The 27296-nt window shown below is 35.1% G+C and overlaps 1 protein-coding gene across 1 annotated transcript; it reads left to right on the top strand.

Moving 5' to 3' along the window:
* The first annotated feature begins 94 nt into the window (after positions 1 to 94).
* On the top strand, positions 95 to 2477 carry LOC100810117 (soyasapogenol B glucuronide galactosyltransferase-like). The gene is made up of 2 exons (XM_003546626.5): positions 95 to 775; positions 1201 to 2477. The coding sequence occupies exons 1-2, from the start codon at positions 263 to 265 to the stop codon at positions 2191 to 2193; spliced, it is 1506 nt and encodes a 501-aa protein (XP_003546674.1). The 5' UTR covers positions 95 to 262; the 3' UTR covers positions 2194 to 2477.
* The last annotated feature ends 24819 nt before the right edge of the window (positions 2478 to 27296 follow it).

Below are 27296 nucleotides of genomic sequence, written 5' to 3' on the forward strand. Positions count from 1 at the left end.
TTCATCTTAGTACGAATATAGACATGCACTTGATGGAACTCGTGGAGTCAAAGATTTAGAATATATAATTCCCACGCGTAAGGCGAGGAGTGGACATAAAAACAAAACCAGCATTCTCGAATTTAACACGAAGTTTTCCTCGTACTCATTGTTACATTCTATAAATCAAGTTCGATACAACCCCATCGCAAAATCAGTGTGCAAGCATTCCAATCGCTCCCAAAATCTTTTCTAATTTGTTCATAACTCAATAATTCTCATCATGGGCTCCTTGATTGTTCCAGGTGAACATGATCACAAACTAAAGCTTGTTTCTCTTCCCTTTGTATCAACCAGTCACCTCATTCCCGTAGTAGACATAGCTAGGCTCTTTGCCATTCATGGTGTTGATGTCACCATAATCACCACCACAGCCACTGCCGCCATTTTCCAAAGCTCTATCGATCGCGACCGTGACCGCGGCCACGCTATTAGAACCCACGTTGTCAAGTTCCCATGTGAACAAGTTGGGTTGCCAGAAGGAGTAGAGAGCTTCAACTCCAACACTCCTCGGGATTTGGTCCCCAAAATCTACCAGGGACTCACCATTCTCCAAGACCAATACCAACAACTCTTCCATGACTTGCAGCCTGATTTCTTGTTCACCGACATGTTCTACCCCTGGACTGTGGATGCTGCTGCTAAGTTGGGAATTCCACGGCTCATTTATGTTAGTGGAGGTTACCTTGCTCACTCTTCTCAGAACACAATTGAACAATTCTCACCTCACACCAAGGTACTGCTGGATTACATGACAAGCAAGAGGATATTCTCATATTCTATTCTTTTTCATATTCGACAGAGGTAGAATTTCCAATTATTATTTATTAAAGTATACAATTAGTAAGAAATTAGTTACACTTGTTTAGTCCAAAAACTATATGAATATGACATCTCCTGAGAATTATTCTCTCTATTTGTCTTATGCATATAATTTGTATCCCTCTCATCCTCTGATTACAAACACCTATTTTTTGTAGAGTAATCGTTACTAGGCAATCAAACATAATTTCTTTAATATAATGTACTGAATGCTTAGAATAATATTTTAAAGGCTAAAAGTTGGGACTTATTCTTTATTACAATACTCAATGTTTAGTATCATATTTTTAGAGACCAAATTAAATACTTTTCATTTTTCTGATTAAGTAACTGTTACAGGTAGATTCGGATACTGAGAGTTTTCTGCTTCCTGGATTGCCCCATGAATTGAAGATGACGCGTTTGCAGTTACCGGATTGGCTTAGAGCACCGACAGGTTATACTTATTTGATGAACATGATGAAAGACTCGGAGAGAAAGAGCTATGGATCGCTGTTGAATACTTTTTATGAGCTTGAGGGAGATTATGAGGAGCATTACAAGAAGGCCATGGGAACTAAAAGTTGGAGTGTTGGACCAGTTTCCTTTTGGGTGAACCAAGATGCTTTGGATAAGGCCGATAGAGGGCATGCCAAAGAAGAGCAAGGGGAAGGAGAAGAAGGGTGGCTCACATGGCTTGATTCCAAGACAGAGAACTCTGTTCTCTATGTGAGTTTTGGGAGCATGAACAAGTTCCCTACTCCTCAACTTGTTGAAATAGCTCATGCCCTTGAGGATTCAGACCATGATTTCATTTGGGTGGTTAGGAAAAAGGGTGAAAGTGAAGACGGGGAAGGCAATGACTTTCTCCAAGAGTTTGATAAGAGAGTGAAAGCAAGCAACAAGGGGTATCTAATATGGGGTTGGGCACCACAACTTCTCATACTAGAGCATCATGCCATTGGAGCTGTGGTGACACACTGTGGATGGAACACAATAATCGAAAGTGTTAATGCTGGTTTGCCAATGGCTACTTGGCCTCTGTTTGCTGAGCAGTTTTACAATGAGAAGTTGCTGGCTGAGGTGCTGAGAATTGGGGTGCCAGTGGGGGCAAAGGAATGGAGGAATTGGAATGAGTTTGGAGATGAGGTGGTAAAAAGGGAAGAGATAGGAAATGCAATTGGTGTTTTGATGGGTGGTGAAGAGTCTATAGAAATGAGGAGAAGAGCAAAAGCACTTAGTGATGCTGCTAAGAAAGCTATTCAGGTTGGAGGGTCTTCTCACAACAATTTGAAAGAACTGATCCAGGAGTTGAAGTCACTCAAACTGCAGAAGGCCAACCACAAAAGTTAGGCCAATGCTTGGGGATAATTGCAATCAATTCAGGACATAGCACTGTGATTCTAAATAAGTGACATGCCTCATTCAAAAATAGTGTGAAATATAATAGTATTGTTGACTAGTAATTGTACTACTTATGAAATAAAAGAATTCTAAGTGTTTGTATGTTTTTGGTTAAATTAGAGTAGTGTGATCCAATGATTTGAAAGATTTTGCAACTGGACACTTCTTTCTGTAATCATGTTATTAGTGTCAACATAATTAGGTAAATCTTTGATTTATTGCTTTTCCTATAATTTGTCTACAGTATTCTCTGATTTATTTGCTGCATTTATTTCATTAATTGACAGATGTGAATAGCTGTAAATTAGTAATTGGGCAAAGTTTTCTTGTATAGTGATAGGCAAAGTTTCCTTGTATGAAGTTAGAGATTATTATTTAATGAGATTCTCTCCATCATGAGAGGCATTCAACTAATTTAGATATGGTACAGTGCTTCAGCTCTAAAACCTAAAAGCTTGCGTCTCTCATTCTTCTCTTGGAGCTTTCACATCTTGTTTGAACTCTCAAACCCAAATTTTATTTGGGTTCTTGTTATGTGTTTAGATTCTTGAAATCTTGTTTGGTGGGAATGCGTTCCTTTCGGTTAACTATGTATGGAGAAAAATTCCATTGATTCAATGGGAAGAGTTATTTTAGTTGGGAGTTTCAATTCAAAATATTTTTGGAAGAGAAGAAATTGTTGGGGGCATTTTCGATAGGAATCAAGAGTTTTAATTAGATACCTCTTAGTATTTCGAGAGATTAATTTGTTTATTGTCATAGCATGAACCAAAATCAGTTCTCATAAATTGAATTTCGGACCATTTTAACTACTTGCTCTTTTTACATTTTAAATTCCCTCTTAACTTCCTAAACTCAAATCTCATTTTAATTTTAAATTCCTCTTGTTTTAATTCTATTTAATTAGCAATAATTATTTTGTCAAACGCAAAATCCTTGTCAAAAGAACATTTTATTACTTGATGAAACCTTACACTTATGGTTTTTGTCTTTCAACTTTTTGACGCCATTGTCAAGGATCAAACCTGCAAGTGTACGTTGTTGTTAAGTGATAAATCGTTGTTTTCGTTGGAATGTTACATTTGGCAAAGTAATTATTGTTAACTAAATGAAATTAAAATGAAAAATTAAAATTAAAATGAACACTGTGTTGGGGGAATTCAAAGTTTAGAATTTAAATTGAAAAAGAGCGTGTAATTGAAATAGGCTCAAATTCAATTAAACAAGGAAACAAAAAATGTGAAAAGAAAGAACAAGATATGCATCACAAACAATGATGTTTAATAAGCCTTAAGGATCACCACAAGAATGGAATAATTCTTGATAAGATCAAATGGTTCAGGAAAAAATCCTAGCAGAGACAATTCTCATGCTTTAATGACAAAAGTCCTTTGTCTATTCACTTTAAAAATGATTTATACAAATTAGTTCTCATGCATTTGATAAAAAAATAGAAGAAAAATAAAATCTCAACATTGTAAACATAACTAAAATGCCTTAGTGGTTAAGTGAGACATGATTAGGCTTGAGGTCTAGGCCTAAAATCTAGCTACAAACACTTTATTATTATTAAATGCCTAAGTCAATTATTGTCTTGTGTTCTCACTCCAAGCAAGCAATACACGTGACTAGTCACTATATGAAAAAATATCAGGGAGCCAAGACCCTCTATTCAGAGACACTCCAAATGAGTTAGTTTCTCATTGTGAACCATAGGAGCATTCATGGATCTCACTTTGTTGAAGAATTGAAGCATCAACATTTGGGCTTACAAATGAATGATAGTAGAAAAAGAATCATTTTTCTAATTAATGGAGGAAGGAAGAAATCAAAACAGAGGAGGAAAGAAAAAAAAAGTAGAAAGGGGAGGGGAACCACAAGCACCCTGTACCAAATTAAAATTAATGGTTTTTGAAGATTATCTAATTTGCATGTATTAAATGCTAAGTGTAAACAAAATAAAAAGATAGCTTGCACAAGTAACATCAGATATTGGCTTTTTTAGCAATTAGGGTAAAATTTTACCCAATTTTTCAATTGGGAGTATATTTTAAAAAATTACCCAAAACGGGGTAAGTCATAATAGGTGTTACGACTTCTAACTCAGAAGTCGTAACACCTGTTATAACTTTTATTTATTTATTTATTTTTTTAACTGAAGTTGTAAAATTATTTACGACTTCAGTTCAAATGTTATTTTTTTATGACTTTAAAGTGGTAACTTTTTTCTTAAACTGAAGACGTAAAATTATTTACTACTTCATTGATTTAAGATTTTCTTTTGGCTTTATGACTTTAAAGTCGTAAAACCTTTTTTTTCTTTTTTTTTAATTTTTTAAAAGTTTACGACTTCAAAGATGTAAACATACTTTTTTTTTTAAAAAAACTACTTTTTTTTATTCGTGCACCTGTTTTTGTTTTGTTAACCTGTTTTTTTTTTCTTTTCGTAAATCTATTTTTTCTTTTGAATGTACAATTGTTTACGGCTTTATTTTTATTTTAAATAAAAAAATTAAAAAAATATATATTTAAATATATAATAAATAATATTAAGTTGACTTACTTATTAATATTTTTTTATGATTTTATTTGATATGTTATTATTTTATTTTAATATTTTTTATTTAAAACATGTTATATATATATATATATATTTTTTTTTAATATAGTTTACTTTAAATATTTTTTATTTAAAGTTTAAATAATCTATCAATAAAAGTACATAAAAAAATTAAAATGAGATATTAAAAATTTGAAAGACTTTAATTTAAAAATTGATTATATTCAAATAAAAATTACATATTCGTTAAACTAATAACGAGACGATGTCCCGCAACGAGTTCTTCTAGATATGCGTATCGATCTCTCATCTTGTTGGACTGGATTTGTCTGTGTTTGTTGTCCTCTTGGTCTACGGCCTCTACCTCCTCTTGTTCTAGGATGCTCACGTGTAATTATCTGTTATTGTTGAGGAACATGATCACCACTATTGTCATCATCATCATCATCATCACCATCACCATCATCATCGTCATTGTCATCATTGTTATTGTTGTTATCCTCATCCTTATCTTCGTGACCCATGTCACGTATTTGAGTGGGTAACAAGAACTCGATGGTGCTAGATTATATGCAGATGGTGGACTGTTGAAAGTGGTGGCAAACATTTATGAGGAGTCATAAAAAACATTTGAGGTAGAAGAGAGTTGAAATGAGTATTGAGGTATATATGATGAGAACCCTAGTGGTTGAAAACTTTGTTGACATCCTTGAGATGCATGACCAGAAAAACTTGTTGATTGATATTGTGCTTGTGATGGATGATGTTGGGACATAAATCCAGGAACATGCACTAGAGGTATATTGGGTTCTGCATATGATTGATGTTAGTGATGACCAGGATAATAATGTGATTCAAATTTACAAAGTTAGAAATAACAATGAATAATAATATCAAGAATGATTAAAATTGTAGAGTAGATTTACAACCTCAGTAGATACTGCTCCTTCACGCGATATATATCGTCTAGTTCGACGTATATATCATTGCATGTATTCTGAATTTTCATGTAAAAGACCTTGGTCTATTTCACCATGAACAATATAATTATTCCAATGATTCCATTTGACAATCCAGTGACGATGATGGTGAGACCAAAAAATATCTGTTCTTCCTCTCATATATATGTCATGGAGTTGATCTAGGTTTGATGGATCATTTGGAATAATTTGTCGTAGTCCAAATTGTCTCATGATCCTGTCTATTGGATGCCATTCCATAATTGTAAAACATATGAGAGGGACTTTTGCCCGAACAATCATTGATACCTCTACATCATTAATTAATGGCCTTATTTCTTGTGTCATAAGGAGTCCATAAGAACTGCAACACATGCATTATTATTGTAACATATTTATAATCGAATAGGAAACTGGAAAAAATAGTTAATTCATGAAAATTAAAAAATGAACCTCATTAATATGTAGTCTATCAAATATGATATGTATCAATCTCACTAAATTGGTGATAATATTTATTTCGGTCCTTGGATGAGACTACCTTTCTGCAAGAGGAAATCCGAGTCCTTCTTGTACTTCTTCTATGGATAGGTTATCTATCTTTGGGGTAATACATTTAATGCGGTCCCACGCCCATGACTATAGCAACAACAAACATCCACCGATTTCTGTTTGGTCCGACTTCATAGCCCGATCTAGAGCTCGAAAAAGGGATGCTAATACTGCTGCACCCCAACTGTAATGACTTGCCTCAGTTAAATTTGATAATAAAAGAAGATACATAAAATGAACTCTTGCACCTAGACAACCGCCTATAATCATCATGATATGAGCTCTAGCATGCTGTGCAATGACAACATCATCAGCATCAACGGGAAGTTGCTGAAAATTTTGCCGCAACCAAGTTAGGTAAATCATTTTACCCTTTACATACTTATCAAGTGGAGTTTCTCCTAGTAATGTCTAACAAGCAACACGTACATCACTGGTGATGAAATTGGTTACTGGCAATCCATCAATCTTCAAGCCCAACTGTAGGACCACATCCTGTAAAGTAATGGTTGCCTCTCCATGTGAAAAATGAAATGTGTGCGTCTCTGTTCTCCAACATTCAACCAACACACTAACCAAATGCTGGTTAAATAATAAAACATTAAAATAAAATAATAACATATCAAATAAAATCATAAAAAAATATACTAATAAATAAGTCAGCTTAATATTATTTATTATATATTTAAATATATTTTTTAAAATTTTTTTATATTTAAAATAAAAATAAAACCGTAAACAATTGTAAATTTAAAAGAAAAAAAAATTACGAAAAGAAAAAAACAGGTTAACAAAACAAAAACAGGTGTACGAATAAAAAAATAGTTCTTTTTTTTAAAAAAAAAGTAGGTTTACAACTTCAAAGTCGTAAACCTTTAAAAAATAAAAAAAAAAGTTTTTATGACTTGAAAGTCGTAAAACAAAAAAATCTTAAATTAATGAAATCGTAAATAATTTTACGACTTCGATTTAAAAAAAAATTACGACTTTAAAGTCGGGAAAAAAATAACATTTGAACTGAAGTCGTAAATAATTTTACGACTTCAGTCAAAAAAATAAAAAGTTGTAACATGTGTTACGACTTCTGAGTTAGAAGTCAGAACACCTGTTACGACTTACCCCGTTTTGGATAATTTTTTAAAATATACCATCGATTAGAAAATTAGGTAAAATTTTACCCCTAATTGATAAAAAAAAGCCTCAGATGTTATTATGTGGTGTTTTGATATTAATAAACATTAAATTCCTAAACTTTTTAATTCTAGTGACATGAAATTGATTTGTTCTTTAGAGAAAAAAAACAAGCATACCAAACAACGATGAGAATTAGGACTGCCAAAAGATCGAGAACAAAACACATTTAACTAGCATTATTCTAAAATGGCAAAGTGTAATAACAAGTTTTACAAATTATAACGTTAAGAAATGAAAAAAGTAACATAAATATTCAATTAATCAACATAAAATCGCAACATAGGCCCCCTAAACTCTTGCAATGAGCTTAAAATGTCAAGGAAGATAGTCTGATTTGTTATCCCATGTAAATTACTAGCCTAACAAAATGAATCTTAGCTTCTCATTTTACATATTTTTACTTGAAAAGCAAGCAAAATATTTTGTTTTATGATATATAGTTCCAAAGAGAAAAAATGTGTCTCCAATGAATCAGGTGAATTCTTCGATAGCAATTTCAAGTATTTCATGGCTTCAAACAATGAATCTTCAACCTAATAAAAGAGAAAATTGCACAATGAACAATACAATATCAGCTTTAGCAATTACAATAATAACTCTAGGCATAATTTCTAGGAAATTTATCAATAAATTACATTGTTAATCAGATTGTCTTTGATATAAACCAAATAACGAACTACATTGGTTTTGTTAATACATGTAGAGTAATGAAACTGTGAATGTTGTCTTAGGATTCAACATGGCATTTTAAACCTTTTTCATTGAACAAGATTGGAAAAAATCCTTGAAGAAACAGAAACAACAATTTTAGCCAAAATTGTGTATTCGTCCAAATTGCTAGAACACAAATTCCAAAGCAAGTTCAACGCATAAGAGGATCCTTCCGTTTGTAAACGTAGGTTGGTGACACATGAACGATAACCCAAACATAGGCATAATGAATCTCTTGTTCACACATACACGTACACCAACGACAAAACCACCAAAACTCTATCTCTCTTTCTCTCTTTTCTACACACGCATGCATACACATCCAGCCAAACTATCATAATGACATGATGTGTATACCAGCCAAGATGTGTATTAGAATGTCCAACCAAAAAGTTTGATCCTTAAAGAAGATTTTGAATTTAATTTTGTGCATGAAAAAAATTTAATTGAAGATCCTATTAAAGATAATCAATTAGTTTTTTAACAAAAATTAATTATGACAAAATTGGTGTGTACTTCACCCTAATTGTTGGGAAGTTTCACATCATCTATTTCAATTCTTAAAATACAATTTATATATTTGTTTGACAACTTCACTAAATGTTAATTAGTTTTAAGATGAAATATTCTAAAATATTATTTGAGCTTATAATTCATCCTAATAAATTGTGTATTGTAGTAGGCCCACCTGTTTTACATCTATTGAGGGAGGGTGTTCATAAGTTTCACATTACTTCCTTCAATTTTTGGAATGTAACTTATATATTTATACGACAACTTCACTTAATGCTAGAACTTGTAATAACACAAGGGTAATTGTTGTTTATTGTCATCGTATTAAATTTTAGTTATGCTTACAATGTTGAGATTTTATTTTTCTTCTATTTTCTACCAAATGCATGAGAACTAATTTGTATAAATCATTTTTAAAGTGAATAGACAAAGGACTTTTGTCATTAAAGCATGAGAATTGTCTCTGCTAGGATTTTTTCTTGAACCATTTGATATTATCAAGAATTGTTCAATTCTTGTGGCGATCCTTAAGCCTTATTAAACATCATTGTTTGTGATGCATATCTTGTTCTTCCTTTTCATATTTTTTGTTTCCTTGTTTAATTTCCACATTGTTAATTTTGTAATTCTATTTGAATTCCTTATTTGCATATCTCTCGTTTTACTTATCTTTTTTCAGTATTTCTTGTGCCTAAATTGCGTTTTAGAATGTCCCTTTTCACCTCATTTTGGAATTGTTCCAATATGAGTTCTATAGGCCGAGAAACATATAAAAGTTAATGATACGTAAATTTTAACCTAGAAATGAAGCAAGGTAGGGGGATTTAAATCATTTGGTATCAGAGCAATGTTCTAGGGCTAGAAATAAGGTTGAGTTCATCCATCATGTTCTGTGTTTTTAGGTAACCCTAATCCCCTAAATTCTATTTGCTCAATTTGAATTATACAACTCTATTACAACCTTGTGTTTGGTCAATTTATTCTTTCAATTTCCTAGAATGTCATTTTCTTCAATTCTTTTTCAGTTGATACAATTTTACATTTGTGTTCTTGGAGTTCATCCTATGTCCATAAACTTTAATCCTTTCAATCCATGTGATTTGGGCTAAGTTGCTATTGAGTGTTAAATATTTTCTTGTTTTGTTGGGAATTTTAGTCTAGTTTCATCCTCAGTTGCTGCAACTTCAAAGCTTCATTCCAAAATTACATATTTCATTATTAGAAGCATCTTGAGGAAAAAAAGAAAAAAAAATTCTGCAGCAAAAAGAAGTTAAAAAAAAGTACATCAATTGTGCTCATTATATTCATTGCACCCCACTTGTTTGATAAGACTCCTAAGTGTCAAGTGTCTTCTCTAATCATCGTTTTTCCATAAAAATTAACGTTTGTCTTGCTTGTTTGTTCATAGTGACATTGTTCTTTACTACTTCTTTGCATTTATTGGTGCTGGAATTTTGTTTAAGCTCTACGAATGCTACCTTTGAAAGTACTTCTTGATTATAGATTTTTTGGTTTAGGTAAGAACTTTAAGTGAGGAAAAGAGTGGTAAAAGGAAAAGAGTGAAATATTAGAGAAAAATCCATAAAAGAGAACATTATATGCGAGTGGTACATCTTTGAGTATAAACACGTGAGAAGAGTGGTGAGGTCCTATTACTTTACTTTTTTTGGTCCTTTACATGAAATATGGCTGGTACAAGTAGTGATGGTACCCATCCTCTAGGGGGAGATAATAGATTTTGATTGATGTCATTACAGCCCAAATGCAAAGAATGTTGACATAACATACCGAGGAGTTGTATGGGAGAATTGAACAACTAGAAAATCAAGGAAATGGTGATGATGGTGGAGGTAGAAGGAAGAGATGGAGAAATAATTAGGGTGATGCTAGATAGGACATAATTGAAGGAGTAAAGTTGAAGATAACCTCTTTTCAAGGAAAGAGTGATCCAGAAGCATATTTGGAGTGGGAAATGAAAATCGAGCAACTATTTGCATGCCATAATTACACTAAGGATAAAAAGATGAAGATGGTAGCCATGGAATTCACTAACTATGCTCTCATATGGGGAAACCAATTACAAAGGAAGAGGATGAGACGCGAAGAACCCTTGGTGGATAGTTAGGAAGAAATTAAGAGGTTGATGAGAAGAAGATTTGTTCCTTCTCATATCAAAGAAACCTTCATAATAAGCTCCAAAGACTCAAACAAGGGTAGTAGAAGTGTTGATGAGTATTACAAGGAGATGGAGGTTTCCATGATTAGAGCTAATGTTATGGAGGATCGAGAGGCTACTATGGCTCGTTTACTAAATGGGCTTAATAGTGATATAAGGGATGCTGTGGAGTTGCAAAATTATGTGGAGTTGGAGGACTTAGTACATCAAGCTTCTAAGGTGGAACAACAATTGAAGAGAAAGAGTGTCATGAGGAGGAGTTCATCTAATTTTTACTCTCTTGGTTGGAAGGAAAGAAATAAGAAGGATGGAGGGTCATCAACAAGCAATCACAATGTTACAGCTCAAAAAACTCAAAATAAGTCAGATGAGGCACTTAAGAAAGCAAGGAGTAGTGAGATTAAGTGCTTTAAGTGTTTGGGAAAAGGACACATAGCTTCTTAATATCCAACTAAGAAGACTATGTTACTTAAGGAGGATGGAGAAATAATTAGTGAATCTTCTTCATAATCTTCCCCATCTTGCGATGAAGAGGAGCATGAAGAGGAAAGAGAGTCGGAAGGAGATTTGTTCATGATTAGAAGATGTTGGGTAGTCAAGAAGTTGAGTTGGATGACTGTCAAAGAGAAAATATTTTTCATGCGAGGTGCCTCATCCAAGGGAAGTTATGCTCTTTGATCATTGATGGTGGAAGTTGCACTGATGTGGCTAGTGCAAGGTTAGTTTCAAAAATGAATTTAGAGACTAAGCCACACCTGCAGCCGTACAAAATTCAATGGCTTAGTGGAGATGGTGAGATGACTATGAATAGGCAAGTTGAAGTGGGTTTCTCCATAGGGAAATATGAAGATTTTGTTTTGTGTGATGTGGTGCTCAAGGATGCTTGTCATTTGCTTCTTGGGAGACCTTGGTAGTATGATAGGAGAGTCATGCATGATGGTTTCACCAATAAGTTTACTTTTCTGCATAAAGATCACAAAACTACTCTTGCACCATTGGCTCCAAGAGAAGTTAGTGATGTTCAATTAAAAATGAGAAAGAAAAGAAAAGCAGAGAGAAAAGATAAATAGAGTGAAAAGAAAAAGGAAAAAGAGGGTGGAAAAGAGAAAGAGAGAAAATAATCAAATATGTTTATAAAAGAAAAAGAAGTGAAAAAGGTTATGCAATTGAGAAATTCAATACTCTTACTTTTGAGTAAAGAGTGAAATTCAAAGGATGCATGTCCTACTAAGTGTCTTCCAAAAAAGGTTTCTTCTTTGTTGCAGGATTTTGAAAATGTCTTTCCTAAGGAAGTGCATCAAGGTCTACCTCCTCTTAGGGGCATTGAGCATCAAATTGATCTCATTCCAGGAGCTTCATTATCCAATAGGCCAGCCTATCAGAGCAATCCCCAATAATCCAAGGAGATTCAAAAGCAAGTTGAAGACTTGATGCAAAAGGGGTGGATTAAAGAAAGCTTGAGTCCATGTGCAGCTCCAATCATTCTAGTCCCTAAGAAATATGGAACTTGGAGGATATGCACAAATTTTAGAGCCATCAATAACATCACGGTAAAGTATAGACATCCCATTCCTAGGTTAGATGACTTGTTGGATGAGTTGTATGGTGCTTGTGTCTTCTCTGAAATTGACTTGAACAATGGATATCATCAAATTAGAATTAGAGAAAGAAATGAGTGGAAAACAACCTTTCAAACTAAATATGGGTGGTATGAATCGTTAGTTATGCCTTTCAGGTTAACCAATGTTCCTAGTACCTTCATAAGATTAATGAATCATGTGTTAAGGAAATTTATAGGAAAGTTTGTTGTGGTCTATGTTGTTGATATTCTTATTTATAGCAAATCTTATTATGACCATGTTGTGCATTTGAGGTGTGTTTTGGAAGCACTTAGGTGTGAGAAATTGTTTGCTAACATGGAAAAATGTGTGTTCTGTATGGACCATGTTGTTTTAGCTTGATTTATTGTTAGCCTACAAGGAATGCAGGTTAATCCAAAAAAGGTGAAAGCCATTCAAGATTGGCCAACCCCTAAAAATATAAGTGAGGTAAGGAGCTTTCATGGCTTTGCAAGTTTCTATAGGAGGCTTGTTAGAGATTTTAGCACTTTGGCTGCACCTCTAAATGAAATTGTTAAGAAAAATGTTGTTTTTGAATGGGGCGATCAACAAGAGAAAGCTTTTACTGCTTTGAAAGAAAAGTTAACTAATGCTTCTATTCTTGCTTTTTCCTAATTTTGCTAAATCCTTCATATTGAATGTGATGCATCTAGGGTAGGCATAGAGGCTATGTTGATGCAAGAGGGGCATCCATTGCATATTTTAGTGAGAAATTGAATGGGGTTGCTCTTAGCTATTCTACATATAATAAGGAATTTTATGCCTTAATTAGACCTTTGCTGACTTGGAAACATTATCTCTTGCCCTAGGAATTTGTTAGTCATAATGATCACGAGTCTTTGAAATACTTGAAAGGACAAGGAAAGTTGACCAAGAGGCATGCCAAGTGGGTGGAATTTCTTGAACAATTCTCCTATGTGATCAGACATAAGGTAAGAATAATGTGGTCGCTAATGCACTCTCCCACAAGTATGCATTATTGTCTACCCTTGAAACTAAGTTTCTTGGTTTTGAGTTCATTAAGGAATTGTATGAGCATGATGCAAACTTTTCTAATAAATATGTTCTCATGCTGCATCTGATGGGTATTTTAGGCATGATGGGTATTTGTGAAGGGGCAAGAGACTTTGAGTGCCTAAGGGTTCAGTTATGGACTTACTTGTTAGAGAGGCATATGGAAGGGGCTTAATGGGGCACTTTGGGGCACAAAAGACACATGACATTTTGCATGGGCACTTCTATTGGCCTCACATGAAGCATGATGTGCATAAGTTTTGTGATAAATGTCTTGTTTGTAAGAAAGCTAAATCCAAGGTCATGTCACATGGTTCATATACTCCATTTCCAGTTCCTGAACATCCTTGAATTGGCATTTCTATGGATTTTGTTCTAGGTTTGCCTCAGTCCAAGGGAGGAAAGGACTCAATTTTTGTGGTGGTTGACAAGTTTTCTAAGATGGCTCACTTCATATCATGCAAGAAGGTAGATGATGTTTGTCATGTTGCATGGTTTACCTAGGAGTATTATAAGTGTTCGAGATTCCAAATTTCTTAGTCACTTTTGACGAACTTTGTAGAGGTAAGATTGAAACTAAATTATTGTTTTCAACTACATGTCATCCCCAAATCTATGGGAAAATTGAGGTGGTCAATAGAACTCTTTATACTCTTCTTAGATTCGTTATTAATAAAATTCTTAGGACTTGGGAAGAGTGTTTACCACACTACTAAAAAAACATTCTTTTACAACGATTATGAGGGGATTTTTACAACGGTTTTCAATCATCACAGAAGTCGTCGTTGTGGATAGTCAAAACTTTCCACAATGATTTTCAAACCGTCTTAGAAGGATACAATTTCTAAGATGATTTTATTCTGAAACCGTCTCAAAATGTTTTTTTAAAAAAATTTAAAAATTGTCTTAGAATTCTAACCGTCTTAGAATTCTACAACGATTTTTGGGAAAACTATCTTAGAATTCTTTTTTCTATAAATAAATCTTAAAAAATTAAAGATTCTAAGATGTTTTTTCAAAGAACGTACTCAAAATGTCTTTTTTTTAAAAAAATTATATTTTTAAAAAATACATTTAAGACCGTTTTCCAGAAAACCGTCTTAGAATGTAGACTTTCTGAGACGATTTTTCAAAGAACCGTTTAGAATGTATTTTTTAAAAAAATTTAAAATAATATATTCTTTATCCTCTAAAAAATAATAGTAAAAGAATCAAAAACACAAAATAATAAAAAGGGTTTATACTATGAATTTGTCAATTAACGACTAATAATCTCATGATTCACATCATGCCTCTATACATAACTCTCGATGAAACTGAAATAAAATATTGAATAAAAGAAACACAAGGAATTAAAGAATATAAACATACATAGATTAATGTTGAATTACAACTTATACCAATACAACTCACAGAGAAATAAAATCCTTCTTCTATGGCTCCGTTATAACACACTCTAAATTACACAAAAAATTCTACATATTACAATGTAGATAAACAAAATCAATCAAACTTTCCTCTAAATAGTCCCTAGAAAACCAAACAAAGGTGTGAGTGATAAACCGACAAAACCCCAACTTCAGCACACCAACCTAAAACCCCATAGCAAATTCAAAGTACCAAAAAAGTTTCAAAAGAGGCATAATCTAAAACCTTCATATTCATACCAAAACCTAATCATTCACTAATTTCAATTCCATGTTGTCACAACCTACCCTTTGGCGAGGGTGCGAAAAGGCCGTGATCATGGGCCAAGGCATTTGTCTCCAAGGGAGAACACGAGCGGAATCGCCACCAACGTTTATTTGAGGAAAATGTTAGAAAAACAAAAAAAAGGTATGTGAGTTTTGAAAATGAGGGTTCGGGAGTTGTTTATGCATGGGAAAGGTATTAGCACCCGACGCACTCGTCACAATGGATGTCAGCCTTTAATCGAATGTGCAAAACATGACTTCAAAATCGTGTATTTTCCCTTTTTTTGGGGTCGATAAGGGTGTTGCCCTTGCTTCTACGTATCCTCAGGTGTGATGAGAAATTCAGACCTACGTAGTTCTTTAAGTCTGAAAGTTTGTGTGTTAAATTATTTTTGTGGTTTCTGAAAGATTGATTTTGACCACAAACAAAAGTTGTTTAAGGTGTTGAACCTTAAAACGATCTTTTGATTTTTGAAAAGCAGGGACAGTCGTTTAAGGCGTTGGACCTTGAAATGATCTTTTGCTTTTATCGTAAAGAGGAGAGAATCGTTAAGGCATTGGACCTTGAAACAATCTCAAGTGATGTTTGATAAAAAAGAAAGTTAGTTATGAGTTAGTTTTATCTTGGTTTTTGTTTATTAACCTTCAACCTTTTTTATTGATAACTTGCAGCACTAATGATTAGTTAAAACTTACTTTACAAGAGAAAAATGATTACCGATTATAGGAGAAGGAGATGAAGATGCACAAAACAATAAAGAGGACCCCTAAGGGTCCATGAATCATGTTCAAATCCTTAAAGACAAGCACTAACCGGATGAGAAACGAAGAACGATTATGGTCACAATTCGGTAGCGATTTAGCTTCTTTTTCTCTTCTTTCTCTCCAATCCTTCACCTTCGGACCTCAGAACCTCCCTTTCAGCCCCTTTTTCACGCTTATTTATAGAAAAATAAGGCATTTGGGATCATGACAACTCGCCCAAGTGAGTTGTTGCTTCATCCTAAAGCAACCTTGCTCGCGCCCAGGCGAGCTAAGCTCGCCCAGGAAAGATGATTACTTCACCATGAAGTTATTTGGTGGCCTAGGTGAGCCAGAGGCTAGCCTAGGCGAGCTAGGGTTCAGAAAAAGCCTTAAAATGACCTTTTTGCCCTCCCCTTTGGGCATCTTCGCATCCTTGATCAAAACATTGAATGATCGTCTGTTTCGCACTGTAACTGGCATTTAACATTGCAAGTCAAGTAGCAAGGATCAAAATATCAACAAATGATAGTCCCCAAACGAAATTAGGGTATGACAGTTGCCCCTCTTTACTTATCTTTTATTGGAAATAAAAGGGAAGTAAAGATAAAGACATTAATTTCGTTTGAGCGATCCTACTATTCGATTGGGCAATTGGCGAACCAAGGAAGTGAAACCGAGAAAACATAAGGACATTGAAGTTATGTAGAGTGGAAGATATCTGAAGTTCTTCTTTTTCTTTTCTCTTTTTTTTTATACACATATTTTTTTCAAAGCATTGAAACAGAGGACGTCAAGTCCTATGAAGCACAAAGACAAGGACGTTGAGTCCTATAAAAGACAAAAGGCATTGAAGTCTTTGAAATGTAAATGAATACATTGTAGTCTTTTGAAAGCGTAAATGACTAAAGACATTATTGTCTTTTGAAATGTAAATAAAGACATTGTCATCTTTTGAAAGCATAAATGACTGAAGACATTATCATCTTTTGAAATGTAAATGAAGACATTGTCGTCTTTTGAAAGCATAAATGACTGAAGACATTGAAGTCTTTTGAATGTAAATGAAGACATTGTCATCTTTACAAAAGACTCTGGTAGTCTTTGAAATGTAAAGGAGCAGATGACCTTGATTGTCTCTGCAAGACAAAAGACTATGATAATCTTCAAAATGTAAAGAAGTAGATGACCTTGATTGTCTCTGTAAGACAAAAGACTATGATAGTCTTTGAAAAGTAAAGAAGACTGTGATAGTCTTGACAAAAGACATTGAAGTATTTGAAATGTAAAGAAGACTGTGATAGTCTTGAGAAAAGATATTGAAGTCTTTGAAAAGTAAAGGTGGATGACATTGATAGTCTCTGCAAGACAAAAGTTTTTGATAGTCTTTGAAAAGTAAAGGATCAGATGACCTTGATTGTCTCTGCAAGACAAAAGACTATGATAGTCTTTGAAAAATAAAGGGCAGAAGACATTGATAGTCTCCGCAAGACAACAGACTTTGATAGTCTTGGAAAAGAAAATAGACTTTGATAGTCTTGGAAAAGACAACAAACTTTGATAGTCTTGGAAAAGTAAAGAAGATTGTGATAGTTTTGACAAAAGACTCTGATAGTCTTGGAAATGTAAAGAAGATTGTGATAGTTTTGACAAAAGACTCTGATAGTCTTGGAAATGTAAAGAAGACTGTGATAGTCTCAATAAAAGATATTGAAGTCTTTGAAATGTAAAGAAGACTATGATAGTCTTTACAAAAGACATTGAAGTGTTTGAAATATAAATGACATAGGACTTTGAGTCCTATGAAAGCAAAGACAGAGGACTTTGAGTCATATGAAAGCATAAAGCAAAGGACGTTGAGTCCTATGAAACAAGCCAATGGGCACTAATACCAAAGGGCTCAACCTTATGAGAAAGCCAGAGATTGAGTCTTTGAGAGGCCCCCTCATCCTAAACTTGAAAGATTAGATTTGGGAAAGTGGTACATAAAGAGAAATCTATGCACTTATAGCCTAATATGAACATGATTTTGGGATGCAGATGCATGCAACCTTTATCTTGAAATGCAAAAGGTTTTGAATTGTGTAATGCTCATGACATTCTTTCCTATTTTTTTTTATTTTGATTTGATTTTTTTTTCTTTTTTTCTTTTGTGGAAAACATAGATTGACTGTCTCTTTCTGGAAGACGCTATAATTCGTGCAACCTCATTCTTCTTTTTTTGCAAATCTCCTTTGGGACTCCCTCAGAGTATATGTTTTGTTTGGGAGCCATTTAACATTCAATCAATCAAAATATTGATCCTAGGGTTTTCCCTTTTCCTTTTAAAAACTTCGATTATTCTGCGCAAAAAGAAAACGTAAGGCTTTGGGATCAATCGTGCGCCCCACTGAAGGGTGGCAATGAATTGTCACACTTTGGTATGTGACCAAGTGAAACTTTCTTGATAGAGTGGCGCCAAGGGTCTGTTGATCCCGCTGAAAATTGATGACATGGGTTGATCTCAAAAGAATTTATATAACAGAGCTACCCTTGGATTCGAAAGAAATCCCAAAGAGTTTGCATGAGAGACTAACATCAGATGTTTGGGCATCTTCCACGAGCTCCTGGTCAAATGAGTTTTCTTCTCAAATGTGCAAGTGCGAACCTCAGGGGTTTTTCTTTCTTTATATATATAAATATATATTTTCAAAAATCACAAGCATGCGCGGGTTTCATTCCAGAATCCCAACTTAAAAGCAAAATTAGTCATTCCTTGATCCACATGGGCTTTATTGGGCTTGTAACGTGGTCAGGGGTAAGAGGGCTACGAAAGAAAGGATTAGAGTGGCTCAAAGATGTTGGATCAAGTGGCCTCAAAATAATTAAGAAGGGGGGTTGAATTAATTATTAATGAACCTTTACTAATTAAAAATCTATTCTTCTTAATGTTACTAAATTATATTAGGCTTTTACTATACTGTTAAGAAAGTAAAGAACAGAAATAGAAACTTAACCAAAAGTAAAAGCGATAATTAAAGTGCACAACGAAAATTAAAGAGTGTAGGGAAGAAGAAGACAAACACAAGAGTTTTATACTGGTTCGACAACAACCCGTTCCTACATCTAGTCCCCAAGCGACCTGTGGTCCTTGAGATTTCTTTTCAACCTTGTAAAATCCTTTACAAGCAAAGATCCACAAGGGATGTACCCTCCCTTGTTCTCTTTGAACAACCAAGTGGATGTACCCTCCACTTGAACTGATCCACAAGAGATGTATCTTCTTTTGTTCTCAGTCACAACAACCCAAGTAGATGTACCCTCTACTTGTACCACAAAGGATGTACCCTCCAATGTGTTAAGACAAAGTTCTCAGGCGGTTAGTCCTTTGAAACTTTGTGAAGGGGAAACAAAAGATATCTCAGGCGGTTAGTTCTTTGAAATCTTTTGTTTAAGGGAAAGGGAAGAATCAAGAGAATTCTCAGACTATGTCATTTTGAATTCTTTGACAAGGGAGAAGGGAGACACAAAAGAATTCAGGCGGTTAGTCCTTTGTTCTTTTGGAAAAGGGAGAAGAGAGACACAAAAAGAATTTAGGCGGTTAGTCCTTGGTGAATTCTTTTTGGCAAAGGGAGAAGAGAATGAAAAAGATGAATAGCACACTTTTGTTTTCTGTGAAAGTTTGGAAACCAGAAAACTCAGAAAGCTTTTGGCAAAGGAAGAAGAAGAAGAAGTTCAAGAAGATATTCAAAGAGATTCAAAGGTTGTAAAATAATATATGAAAAGTTGTGTAAAAGTTGTTCTTAAAATGCAAGTCAAAGTCTTGCTTTTATAGACTCTTCATGTCTGGTCAAGAAAACCATTAGAAGAGTTATAACCTTTAGAAAAACCTGAAAACCATTGGAAGAGTTACATCTTTTGATTTTTATTCAAAACTTGTCACTGATAATCGATTACCAAAACCATGTAATCGATTACACAAAGCATTTTATGAAAAGATGTGACTCTTCACAATTGAATTTGAATTTCAACGTTCAGATACACTGGTAATCGATTACCAATATATTGTAATCGATTACATCATTTAAAAATCAATTGGAACATTGCAAATTCAGTTAAAAGCTTTTGAAATTAAACTTTGCCACTGGTAATTGATTACAGGAAACTGGTAATCGATTACAGGAAACTGGTAATCGATTACCAGAGAGTAAAAACTCTGGTAACTTAGAAAATTTTGAGAAAAACTCTTTTGAAAAACAAAATTGTGCTATGTTTGTTTTTTGAAAAATCTTTTCAATACTTCCCTTGTGAAGTCTTCTTGATTTCTTCTCTTGAAACTTGAATTCATCTTCTCTTGAATCATGAAATCAAACTTCTCTTGATTCTTGTTGACTCAATCTTGAAATCATTCTTTGGGCTTTTTGTCATCATCTTTGTCATTATCAAAACTACTTGAATCAACTTGATTCATCATCATGAAGCTTGCTTCTACAAAAGAGTGTTTGAGGGTTACATTGAGTAAGAACTTCAAGAGTGTTGCTCGTACCTTTTAGGTTGGGCTTTACTTCTTTTGTATTACACATTAGTCTTTTATTGGACTTTTTGCCTTTCTTGTAGAATTTGGAGATCTTTTGTCTCTCTTTTTTCTTCACTCGCCTTTGGTGGATTTTATCTCCTTTTGTTTTAATTGCTTCCCAACTTCATGCATGTGTTGTTTGCATTTCTCTTCTCACTAGTTTAGTGGTGGTTCCCACTCAAGGTTTCTATTTTGCTCTAGTTGTTTTTTGTTTTTGTTTTTAGAAAACAAATATGCTTTGGCTTGGAGGGGGTAGCAAAGGATAAACTAGTGTTTGGGATGTTGAAACATGACCATGTGTCATTTCAAATCTTGACTTAGATCCTTTTGAGTTTGGATTTTGGGACACAACCTTAATAACATGCCCCTGATTGTGCTTTTTTATTACCCTAATTTTTGCCTAGGCCGCCCTTTTGGGTTCTCGACCTACCAAGTAAGAACTTCTAATCTACCCCTAGGTTCGCTTGAGGCTCATGCATGTTGCCTCTCATTGCCCCTGTGTAGGGCTCTAAGGTATCTATTGTTGTCTTTTGTCACGACCTTGTAGCAAGGAGAAATGAAAGAAACTATGCAGATTCTTGAAAATGAATTTTCAAGGACGAGAAACATTTAAAGGATTTTCAATTGACAGATTAAGTCAAATGACTCCTATTCTTGATAACTCACTTTTATCTCAAAAAGACAACTTTTAGGAATGATAAAATGAGTTCATATGAATGTTTGTACTTTTTATTTGAAACACATTCAATCAAACATTTTTTTTTTACTTTTTACTTGTCATTTATGACACCCTCACCAAACGTGTAGAACAAACAATTTCTAATTGAACAGACTTAGAAGTCAAACTCAGGAGCGTAGGTCGCTTGAGCAAATAGACCAACGGCTTATATTCACATTCTAGTGGAAGTTAAATAAGCCAAGATGTAATTGTGAGAGAATGAGACAAGGACATCAAATTTATCCATATTATTAGCATTGTGGTTGTTGTTTACAGTAATGGCATAAACTTGAAAATCCTAATGAGTGATTGGAGACATCTAGCAACAATCTTCTTATTGCCCCATGCACAGCATCGCTTGCCAACGTCAGAATTTACAAGCGATTATCCTCCTCAAATTTTAGCCAGCCCACATCAATTAGACTTTGTACCTTATGTTTTAAGGTCATACAACGCTCAATGGAATGCCCCAGGACTCCTCCATGATAAGCACATGTTGCGTTTGAGTTGTATCCTTGGAAAAATGGAGGTTGAGGAACCTTGGCTGGGGTTATGGCTACATTTGCATTATTAAGTAGATATGGTAGTAAGTTAGCATACAACACCAAAATTGGGGTGAATTCTATAGTCTTCTTTGCTGGAAAATTCCTTCCCTGGTTGGTTTTTGGTTCATGATAAGGGTGGTGTCTAGTATCGATTATGTGGCAGGTGAGCTTTGTGGCTAATTTAGGGGTGGCCTTTGTGGATGATTAGGTGTTCTTGGCTGATAGGGTGGTGGGTAATGAGAAGGGATGATATTGGCTGAGTATTGACATTGTTGAGCTAGTGAGAAATTTGGCCATGTAGGAACGATAGTTACAACATGGGTTCCTCCCTCCTTCTTATTCTCTCCATTTTCCCCAAGCTTCTTATCTATCAAAGTAGGATGATCAAATTTGCCTCTTTTCAAACCCACTTCGATCCTTTTGCCGGCGAAAACTAAATCAACAAAGCTTGAAGGCATGTAACCCACCATCTTCTCATAGTAGAACACCGGCAACGTGTCGACTATCATTGTTATCATCTCCCTCTCCATCATTGGGGGGGCTACTTGAGTTGCCAAGTCCCTCCACCTCTAGGCATATTCTTTGAAATATTCATGCTCTTTCTTACACATGCTCTGTAGCTGCATCCTATCTGGAGCCATATCAGAATTGTATTGATACTGCCTAATGAAGGAAACCATTAGGTCCTTCCAAGAATGGACTCGAGAAGGTTCCAAATTAGTATACTAGGTGAAGGCTACCCCAGTAAGACTTTCCTAGAAGAAATGCATCAACAATTTTTCATCTTTCGAGTATGCCCCCATTTTCCTGTTGTACATCTTCAAGTGATATTTATATGATTGAATTTTTCCCTTTCCACTATGGCAAGAGGGAGTCTTCCCACTACAAAAGGCAAAGGTTCTGGTTGTGGGTGGTATTGAGAGCCCCCCAAAATGTTTGGCATGGGTACGCCACAAAATGCCTGCCCCTCAGTGGCATATCCGAGGTGAGGCTCAAAGTCGGCTAGATTATGGTGGGGTACTTCATGTGTCTCCCCCATGGGTTGAGAGACATGTGCATGATCAAATTGAGGTTGTTGGCTTTCAATGAGTATGGGAGTAGAGTTATTGACATTCTTGGGAGTATGTGCAATATTGGGTGGTGTATAGTTGGGAGGCAAGCTGCATGGTGGGAAATAATTCTTGCTCTGCACAACATGGGACCGCCTGTGCTTCCCAATGCTTCTCCTTCCTGACCTACCATATCCGAGATTGGAGGATTTACTTGCTTAAGGCCCAATGGGTGAGTCGAGTCTCCCTCAATGGCGACACTCTTAGTGGCAATTGCAGCTGCATTGCTTTCCATTATTTTCTTCATGGTCAACATGGCCTCCGTTATGGCGGTTATTTGGTCTTTCATGGCCTCCATATCGACCTTCATCTGTTCTTGTACCTCTTCTATTCCACTCATTACTCTAGCTCTGCCACGTGTTCGGTAAGGGCACTGTAAAACGCATTCTTTCCTTTTGATTACAATGATTACAGTTCTAATTTCAAGGAAAGAATGCAATGAGCAATGCCAACAATGTGAAAAAGTAAACATGGATGTATGCGAATGATGCATTGTCGAAGTATTGCAAATTTTACACAGGATATTCAGTAGAACATAGGGTTGAATCAATTCAGATTTTCATTAAAACAACATTGTTCATCATCTTGCTAGGGTCAAAGTGAAACTGGGAATAAACATGGACATCAACAGTCCTTAATTTTGTAAATTATTTAGCTCAATCACGTGTTGGCAGTAGACAAAGGAGCGATGTAACTTGATCCATCTACTGCCCCAACTTTTGCAAGGTGGTTACTTCCATACTTGACCTTGACTTGATGAAAACCTTTTCTTAAAAGCATGTGCTTTGATGAGAATCATGAAACTGGCCAAATACAGGGTAAAGGCCCAAGTGGAGAAGGACGAAGGCCCAAGTGGAGAAGGACAAAGCCCCCGAGTGGAGAAGGATGAAGGCCCAAGTGGAAAAGGATGAAGGCCCAGAGGCAGAGACACTATTAAGACTATTAATTGTTGCTGAAGGCCCAAACTAATTTGAAGGCTCAAGTTAAATAAGTTTTTAGTTATAATTTATTTTTATTGTAATTTTGGCCCAAACTGTTTAGAAGGCCCATGTCTATTTTTATCTTTTTGTTTAGATACACTATAAGTATTTGTTTTTGTTTTCAATAAAAGAAACTTTTGGCATTTTCATAAAATTTGGTGAGAGTTTCTCTCTGGGTTCCTTGTTGAACCAATTATCAGACTTATCAAGGTAATCCTTGTGGCATCTATCCTGACTTATCTTCCTTCACCGGAAGTGGCGTCTACCCTGACTTATCTTCCTTCACCGGAAGTGGCGTCATCCAAACCTCCGTAGCCTGTATCAAACGATCCGCTCCTACTTAGGTTCACATCATGCTTGGTTCGACCCCATAATCCAAGGAATAGAAATTTTGATTTGTCAATACTTTGACAACCTATCAAAGAGATGAATGACTAGGGCATACTTATGCTATGCATGTAATTATGAGACCGACATGAGATGCCCGAAGGACCATCATTTCCTAGTTAAGAATGCATTAGGTACCATGTTCATGTGATTTTCAATCATTTTTTAAAAAGAGAAATGAGTGTATAATCCCAACATGGTTGGTTTATGGCCATCATCACAGTATCCAACACATGTAACTAAGAATGTGGTGTAAAATTTCATGCTTTATTGTGACTTTCTTTTGTTCTTTTTTTTTGTTTTTTTGTTTTTTGCTGAGGAAAATGCAAGAGTCATGCATGAATGAACATAACATGTGAACGATGAAGATAAAATGTATGCAGTTTGGAGAACAAAAGCATGTTAAATGAAGATATATGATGATGCAATGATTTATGCAAATGCAATGCACAACTATGATAAATGAAAAATGCAGGAATGATATGTCCATTACAATGCCATGAAGAGATGTATGATGCAATCAAAGAACATGCCAGAGTGAGTTTGCTATGTGCCCCCCTAATTCGGGAATCTAATGGAAAGGATCCAAAAGTCCACTTCTAGTGATAATTCCCAAGGGTGGTTTCATGTAACTTTACTGGCTTCTAGAGATATCATCCTCTTAGGTAATACATTGTGGTGATAGGGACTATCAGTAATAATGCATCACTAGAAGAGAAAAACTCTAGATGAGGCTTCACTGTCATCAAGCGAGTCGGAGACCCAGCATGACCACAAATCGACCTCACCTCCTTATGGCACACATAGACTCGGGTATAAGGCCTAATATCTCAATGTGTGTGCGAGGTGTAGGTTCCATGTCTGTGTAGAAAAAATATTTCTAACTATGAATGTAATCGATAGACAAACACACACCAAACACAACAAAATAGCAAAGGTTGTATACAAATATGGACAAACAAAAGGTAAAAGGGGAAAGGGAAAATAAATAAAGAAGTCATGATAAAATATTGCACACTGATTGAATAGCCTAACACTCTAACAATGTCCCCAATGGAGTTTCCAACTATCGCAACCTACCCTTTGGCGGGGGTGCGAAAAGGCCGTGATCATGGGCCAAGGCATTTGTCTCCAAGGGAGAACACAAGCGGAGTCGCCACCAACGTTTATTTGAGGAAAACGTTAGAAAAACAAAAAAATAGGTCTGCGAATATTAAAAATGAGGGTTCGGGAGTTGTTTACACACGGGGAAGGTATTAGTACCCCACGCACCCGTCACAATGGACGCCAGCCTTTAATTGAATGTGCAAAACATGACATCAAAATCATGTATTTTCCCTTTTTATGTTTATTATTTTTTTGGGGTCGACAAGGGTGTTGCCCTTGCTCCTAAGTATCCTTAGGTGAGATGAGGAATTCAAACCTACGTAGTTCTTTATGTCTGAAAGTTTGTGTGTTAAATTATTTTTATGTTTTTTGAAAGATTGATTTTAACCGCAAACAAAAGTCGTTTAAGGTGTTGGACCTTGAAACGATCTTTTGATTTTTGAAAAGCAAAGAGAGTCGTTTAAGGCGTTGAACCTTGAAATGATCTTTTGTTTTTTTTTTTTTTTGTAAAGAGGAGAGAATCATTAAGGCATCGGACCTTGAAATGATCTCAAGTGATGTTTGATAAATGGAAGTTAGTTATGAGTTGGTTGTATCTTGGTTTTTTTTTAATAACCTTCAACCTTTTTTAAAGATAATTTGCAGCACTAATGATCGGTTAAAACTCGCTTTACAAGAGAAAAATCATTACCGATGATAGGAGAAGGAGATGAAAATGCACAAAACAATAAAGAGGACCCCTAAGGGTCCATGAATCACGTTCAAATCCTTAAAGACAAGAACTAACCGGATGAAGAACGAAGAACAATTACGGTCGCAATTCGATAGTGGTTTAGCTTCTTTTTCTCTTCTTTCTCTCCAATCTTTCACCTTTGGACCTGAGAACCACCCTCTCAGCCCTTCTTCATGCTTATTTATAGCAAAACAAGGCATTTGAGGTCATGACAGCTTGCCCAGGCGAGCAGGTTACTTCACCATGAAGTTATTTAGGTTCAGAAAATGCCTTAAAATGACCATTTTACCCTCCCCTTTTGGTATTTTCACATCCTTGATCACAACATTGAATGATCATCTGTTTCGCACCATACTGGCATTTAACATTACAAGTCGATTAGCAAGGATCAAAAGATCATCAAACGATAGTCCCTTGACAAAATTAAGGTATGACACATATGTACAATGATCATCATTCATCACAAATCGCATGTAAAACATAATAAACAGAAACAAAAGCCAGTTTCCCAATACTTTCCTCTCAATTAAAGAATCCACACATCACAATTCACAATTAGCACAAAACAAAAAAGCTTATAAAACAAAAAGCAAGGTTACAATGAATCAATTAATCGAAATTATCAATAAAATATACCACAAATCTTAATAGGAGCCTCGAGTTTAAGAAGATTGGGTTGGCTGAGAAAGATCTCTTTGGAGGGAACACAAAGTTGACAAATTTTTGCCTCGATAAGCTACACCTACTTCGTGGTTCTGCCTTTCTTCGCCGCAAGAAGCCTCTAGATAATATCATCAAGCACATTCTCATCCATCTTGGGAAAATTTCATAAACGAAGGATTGGATTCTGAGTCTGAGAGAGAGAAAGAGCAGTTATTTAAGATAAAATAGAAACAAATAAAAAGAAATGTATCCAAAATGGAAAATGAGGAAAAGAAAGAGAAAATGGGGGAAAATGATGAGGGAGTGATTGCCAAAGCCACCATTTCCCGCTTGCAAGACACAAGTGACAAACAAAGTTGTATGTAGAGGATTCATTTTGTAGGTTTCTTCGCCTTCATCTAAGACATGAAGTCGCATACCTTGACGTTGATCAAGCAATTAGATAGGAGTTAGAGGATGGCGGCAACATCATCGAAGACCTCGCGTGCTTGAGAAATGGTGTCGTTGCAGAGGGAGAAGATG

Source organism: Glycine max, chromosome 15 (assembly GCF_000004515.6).
Source record: "Glycine max cultivar Williams 82 chromosome 15, Glycine_max_v4.0, whole genome shotgun sequence".
NCBI classification, from domain to species: domain Eukaryota; kingdom Viridiplantae; phylum Streptophyta; class Magnoliopsida; order Fabales; family Fabaceae; genus Glycine; species Glycine max.

Excerpts from the sequence above, each read along its gene's own strand:
- LOC100810117 (XM_003546626.5), top strand. The coding sequence starts at position 263 with ATGGGCTCCTTGATTGTTCCAGGTGAACATGATCACAAACTAAAGCTT. Across the intron at positions 776-1,200 it reads AATTCTCACCTCACACCAAG|GTAGATTCGGATACTGAGAG; the intron begins GTACTGCTGGAT and ends TAACTGTTACAG.